The 6577-nt window shown below is 35.4% G+C and overlaps 1 protein-coding gene across 2 annotated transcripts; it reads left to right on the plus strand.

The window, feature by feature from the left end:
• The first annotated feature begins 573 nt into the window (after positions 1-573).
• Positions 574-5013, plus strand: LOC116345175. Of its 2 annotated transcripts, XM_031774331.1 has the most exons (7): positions 574-931; positions 1641-1954; positions 2127-2510; positions 2658-3419; positions 3509-4277; positions 4345-4639; positions 4777-5013. In XM_031774331.1, the coding sequence occupies exons 2-6, from the start codon at positions 1847-1849 to the stop codon at positions 4470-4472; spliced, it is 2151 nt and encodes a 716-aa protein (XP_031630191.1). In that variant the 5' UTR covers positions 574-931; positions 1641-1846; the 3' UTR covers positions 4473-4639; positions 4777-5013. The 2 variants fall into 2 exon arrangements, with proteins under 2 accessions (XP_031630191.1, XP_031630192.1); XM_031774332.1 differs by lacking the exon at positions 574-931 and having other exon boundaries at positions 1530-1954; positions 2133-2510.
• The last annotated feature ends 1564 nt before the right edge of the window (positions 5014-6577 follow it).

The raw sequence follows: 6577 nt of genomic DNA on the forward strand, positions 1-6577 counted from the left end.
GGCGATGAAGCTTGCGAATCATCCGCAAATGATATGCAGTGTATATGCAGCAATGGTCATCTCATCAGTATATCATGTGTGTGTATGTTTGTTTGCGCAAATTTTATTTTGAAGAAGAAAAAAAAAAGGAAAATATTCGTGGAATGAGTGTGAGTATGTATGTGTTTCTATGTGGTGTTTTAATAACAACCGTTTCGGCATGTGAATTGAAAATTTCAGCATATTATGTCTAACGATGAAACCATATGATATTAGATCTCTTCCTTAAACTACCATGATAATGTATCAGTAGCAAAGCGTTTTCTTTCTCTTCTTCTCATCCACACATTCATCGCTGTCTCATTTCACGTATGTTTTATCATCTTTCCGTTGCCTTTTTTCCGGTCGAATATAATTTGTGTGTATGTGTGTTTTTTTTTTTTTGAACATTTACCGGCCACACCAATAAACGCTATATTTTCGCTTGATTTTTTTTTCCTCATTGTTTGTTTGCACTAAGCATATTTTGATACACATAATTTCAATATTTTCTGGATCACATAAGCTAAACGAATGAAGACGAAAATGTAGAGTAGAGTGTTTCCCATATCTATAATTAAAAAAATGGTATTTTTCAATTTAAAGAGCATAAAATTCTGTTTTAAGTCGTACCATTAATGTAAAGCACCGATTGATATTGACACTTCCCGAAGCAAAAAACTCTTTAAAGCAAAAATTGTCTAAGGTCTTAATATTGAATTAGTATTATTGATGTGAACCGAGCCTTATGACATTTGACGATCATTTCATTGGTTTTCGAAATGTCATAAACGCCGCTTCATTCATACCGAGAACACATTATTTTCGATATACGTGCATTTTGTATCGATTTGATCCGAACTTTCCAAACTTGATCAATCGATTGACAAATTGTTGAATTCAAGTCACCAGTGTGAGTAAACTTAATCATTTTATTACCGTGAAAAATATTGGTTAATTCATCAATAAAAAATATTATTTTTAATGAAAAATCAAAAATTGAATTACGTGCTTACGTGCAGTTATTCCTCTTGTTCTTATTGTGAAATTGATTTTTATTTCATAGCACGTAATATAAGCCATCTATAACGTGAAATATATTTAAGTAGTCTAATAATCATTTAACGTTGAACATATAGTATCATTTCATGAAAAAAAGTAATGAATTTCACAATTATTCTGCAGTACATAATTCTGTTGCGTGAGGTGGTGAAATTCATTTCAAGCGGTGATACCCATTTTGAATTGGTTCCATTGTTCAGAGAAGAAAAACAGTTATTGTTTGGGCTCAAATTGAATCTGAATACTCAATAGTATGCGTTACATTGTTTTCTTCTCTAAATCACTGCCATTGTTATCAATCCAAAGATTTTTGTCATTTTTGTGTGCTGCATCATTTTGTGTGTGTACCAAAAAAGGAGATAGATTCTTGTTCTGTTGTCGCTCGAAAAAATTGAATTTAAAACATGTGTGTGCGTGTGTGCATATTTGTGCAGGAGATTTATTCATTCGTAAATTTCTATAAAAAAATCTCGATATGGATTAATGAAAATGTCTAAATATCGCCAATTCAATAGTATTCGTTTTTAAACTAAATCGAATGTGTGTGTTTTTTTCAATAGAAAAATGGCAAATCGTTACAAGCCGTCTCTACCAGCTGAGGGAGAAAAGAAAGATGAAATAACGACGATCAAATGTGCACTAAAATCAATAATTCGGCCGCCATACCAGCAGGAACTGATCGGCAAAATAACTGATCTAAGTCTACAGGCTACAATGATTTGCAATTTGGGTTCGTTGCTGTTCTTATTAGAGGTGCAAAAGGCATATGAACGTAGGCATCAACAATGGTGACTTCAGCTTCTTTGCCAATAGCGGGGAAGAAAAGATCAACACATGCTTCAGTCAAGTGCTAGCAAAGCACAACCCAACAAATGTAATTATACACTAAAATCAACTATGGATAACATGGATTTTACAGTTCTATTTTAATTAATATATTGATTTCAATCCAAAATTCATTTTATTTTCGCATCCATTCTAACTGATTTTTTTTTCTTTTTTCATTCCATTGTAATTTACAATTGTAAATTAATTTACTACCGAAGCCGAAGCCGAAAAAAACACCAAAGCCGAAGCCAAAGCCAGAGCCAAAGCCGGAGCCAGAGCAACCATCAAAGACTAAACGGAAACCCCGTGGACCAGCAAAAGAAATTCCACCAATCGATCCAGAATTCAAGGCAATTGTGGAAGGTCTTGATGAGGTCCATCGCTTTGATTGGCCTAGCAACAAAGATTTCGGTAATGGCCTCAAACATCTATGCAATCAATACATAGACAACAATGTCACCAATTCGCAAACACATGCTGATAAACACATAACTCAATATCTGAAGATGAAAGTGTTTCAGATGAACACAAATGAAGCCATTGAAGAGAAATACCTGCCAAGTGACATCGACTGTGTGGTGAAACTCATTCTCAAGGAAAAGGTATGTTGAAAATGTTTATTCAAATCATGAAAAGAACTGAGTTTTCAATGGTTCATATTGTTTAAGCTTACAATGGTTTTTTTTTGACTCGTTGACATATTTTTTTAAAAATGAATTTATTCTATTTCCCTTGTTTCATTGAAAAAGGTCATCAAAGTGCCAGCTAGTGACCCAAATAAACTTTATCGGTGCGGAGTTTTGTATGACATCGTCAATAAGTTGAATGTGTTCCCGGAAATCGACCTACATGATCTCACGACCAATTCAAAAAATTGGTTCAAAGCTGTGCCGATGTATCTATCTATGCAACGCGAGATAGAAGAATTTAATTTGCTGCGAGCACATCAAGAGCCACCGAAGAAACGCAAAAAGAGAAAGCGCAGAAGACCGAAGGGTAAGAAACGACAGTGGATCATCAAACGAAAACAAATGCTCGACGATTTAGAATATCTACCGTGCATTCGCAATTTGGTGGTAGTTCCGATGTGTGATTTTCGGCGTACGCATTTCAGAATCGACTGTTCGAGTATGTATCAGATCTTGTCTTCTCAAAAATTGATTCCGAAACAGTTAACTGAAGACGGAAAACCAAGTGACAAAAATATTTCACAAAAGGTTTTCAACGAGAATAAAGATTACATATGGAATCAGTATTTTTATATGCGTAAAATTCGGTGGTTTGTTCGCCGCAAAAAGAAATTTGACTTTTCGATAAACAGCGATGGAATTGCTGTGTCTCTGCAGTATTCCACCAAAAAGAAGAAGACCAGCAACACACAATCGGGCACCAGTCGATTGGACATCATTGACATGTTGAAGGCGGGCAGATTCAAAAGATTGGGAGGTACAGATTCAGGCATGCGGAACTGGAATACCACAACAATACATGAAATCGATACTTGCAAAGAAGTATGTGTAGTATACTAAAATACAATGATGCACATTGTGTTTAAGTTCACTAATTATTTTTGTTTTTTTTTTTTTCGATTTATTCGCAGATCAACTTTGTTAAAAAGAGCAAGCAGTTCCATTGGGAGACACATCAAAACGTACGAAACGCAAAAGCGAAGCGATTCACGAAAAATTTCATCGAAAAAGAAAGACAGGATCGAGAGAATCGTGAGCTGTACGCAATCATGCCATCACCAAAAGGTTCACAGTGGCTGAGCTATATTAAACATCGAGTTAAGATGACCAAACATGGAATCGAAGCTTACTCGACTGCAAAGTACACTAGACTCGCCTTAGACAAATACATTGGGAGCAACAAAGTTATCGACGGATTTGTGAACAAGATCACCAATAAGGAACCGACTCTGTTATTCCATGGTGCTGATGGCGAAGTACCACCTGATTGCCCGATAAGAATTAAAAAACACGTGCGATGTCCGGGTGTACGCAAACTGATGCAGGCATATAAGAAGCGACCATACATTGTTGTCGTGCCGGTGGACGAATGGGGAACATCTCAAACAGACGCAAGATGTATGTGCCGATTCCAAAACCAACCCAAATCGGCCAAATTCAAGATGTGTCGGTGCATACCCAACGCCATAACACTGCTGCCAACCAAAATTGTGTCTAAGTTTGGCAAGACAGATACATCTACATATCGACAGTTACAACGCACATTGAACGGAGCATTTGAAATAGAAGAGGAGCTAATGTCAAGAGTAAAACCTTACTACAAAAAATGGCAATTAGACCTCGAATGCACCGTGACTTGGCATCGTGACGTCGTGGCTGCTAAGAACATTCTACTGAAAGGTAAGGATATTGATACACAATGTGATTGAATGATCGCAAAAAAAGATTCATTTTTTCGATTAATCAGGACTATGGACATTGCTTGGACTTCCAATACCTGCTGCAATCAACCGATATTGGAATCAAATCAACGCCGATGCCGCCGTCTTCGACGACGATAACGACGTGGACATATCCGAGCCCGAGTTCGAATAGCAGCCAACTAATCATCACAATACCATACAATAAAATAAAATAAATCATAAGTAACATTTGTTACGTAACTGCTATCCCGAATATGTGGGTTAGTTATGCACAAAAAAAGTCATTTCCCATTTGGTTGAGATGGCTGTGCGGGAGTACAAACAGAGCGTTTTTCCATTGTAAGTATCATTAGATTTTGAAAACAGTTTTTTGCTTCGGGAAGTGCTAACATCAATCGCTTCGTTGTATAAATGCCATTAACTAACATAGAGATTTGCCTACTTTAAATTAATAAATACCATTTTTCTATTTACAGATATGGGAAACACCCTAATGTAGAGGCAAGAAAGGAGAGAAAACATTGCACCGACCAAACCCAGGGATAAACCAAATAATGGATCGTAAACAATTGCTATAGCTGCACAAAAATAGAAAACACAATAATAATAATAATAGAAACAGCAACAACAATAAGGGTGGAACCATTGAAGAACTCATCCGAAAATCTAAACAATAAACCATCGCACGAACGTTTGTTTCTCGTTCTCTTCCACGCTGTTTGTTTATGTTTGTAAAAATTTAAATTGATACGAATGACTACTAGCCGGTTGCTATTTTTTTGCAAACCGCATTTCCGCCGAACATTCATAGCATGACCCCTATCCTTTTTGTTTCTCATCGCTTACAAAAGGCACATTGGCCGTGAAATTCTCTTTTTTGCCGTGAAACTGTTTCTGTTTAGAAAAGATAACTGGATTTCACCAAACCTGTTATTATTTTTAAGTTTTCATTTCGGTCCCTTATGTTCGCCACATACTCACAGTTAAATTGTAGATGGTCGGGTAAGCTTCATTTTTGAAACACATATCGTCGTTTACCAACTTCAGGCGCTTACAAATTAACCAATATACGATTGTAAGTAAATTGATGCCGCACCTTAGTTTTTTGCATTCAAACACAAATAATCGGTGTGCATATTATCATTTTGCTTGCAGTGAAATCACATAAAATGTCCGATTATTTTATTTAAATCCATTTAATATGGTTACCACATTATGCTAATCATTTTATATCAGGTTTTTTTTTCTCGTAATTTGGTGGTGAGTATGTACGAATACGGAAGAGCATTTTTTTTAATCATATAAAATGGATTAAAAGTTCCACTCAAGTAATTTCGTGTAGATTGAGATTTAATTTTCTTTGAAATTCGAGACTTTTTTTTTTCTAAAAACACTTTAAGCAAATATTCGACCATATTGGTTCGTTTTCTCCTTGAAAATGCACTATAAGTAGAAATTTCATATTTCATTGGGTCTTTGGACGATAAATTTCAAGTTCAAATAAAAGATTTGGAATTTACTCATTCGTTTTAGTTTTTAGTTTTATATTCTTTTGCATCACACATTTCTACATATATTGACTATCATTTTGCATACAAAGTTTATGCTCCTTTATTGGGCTGTAAGATGTGTTATGTGTGTAAAAATGAGGAAGACGTTGAGCAAATATCTTTTTGTTTTCGACACCGACCAACCGGAGAAAGAAACTTTGGCAAAATATCCGTTTGCCAAAATGTTCAACGCCAAAGTGACAAGATATGAATATGAAAGTGTGTGTGTGTGTGTATGTTTTCTCAATGGCTAAAAAGGTCGTCATCATTGATGGTAATCCGAATGCTACACGTAACGTACTCAATAAAATCGAAAGCTAAAGATTAAACACATTTTCGTCTTATAAGTTGGAAAAAAGAACGGTGGACGACAACGTAGAAAGTGGGATGTATGTAAGCATATATTGGTTTGTTTGGACGATATCAATGCTCGTTTCAATGATCATATTTTAAGACCGAAAATTATTAACATCATTTTAAGCCTCGGCAAAATTAAGCTACTAGAAACTGGTTATTTGTTTGACTTTCCCAATTTATGGCCTGTTATTGAAGATTATTACTTTGAAAAATAATAATAATCAATGCACGGTTTTGATTATTACACACCAAACGAAAAACTATCCAGGTCTTAAGTGTTTGACATTTGCAAGGAACTTATGGCCTTGTCTTAACATGTGGATATTCAATTTTTCAACATGAAATGAGGAAGACGGAACATAAAACTATC

Source organism: Contarinia nasturtii, unplaced genomic scaffold, assembly GCF_009176525.2.
Source record: "Contarinia nasturtii isolate CC-2019 unplaced genomic scaffold, AAFC_CNas_1.1 Cnas_scaffold_1240, whole genome shotgun sequence".
Taxonomy (NCBI): Eukaryota; Metazoa; Arthropoda; class Insecta; order Diptera; family Cecidomyiidae; genus Contarinia; species Contarinia nasturtii.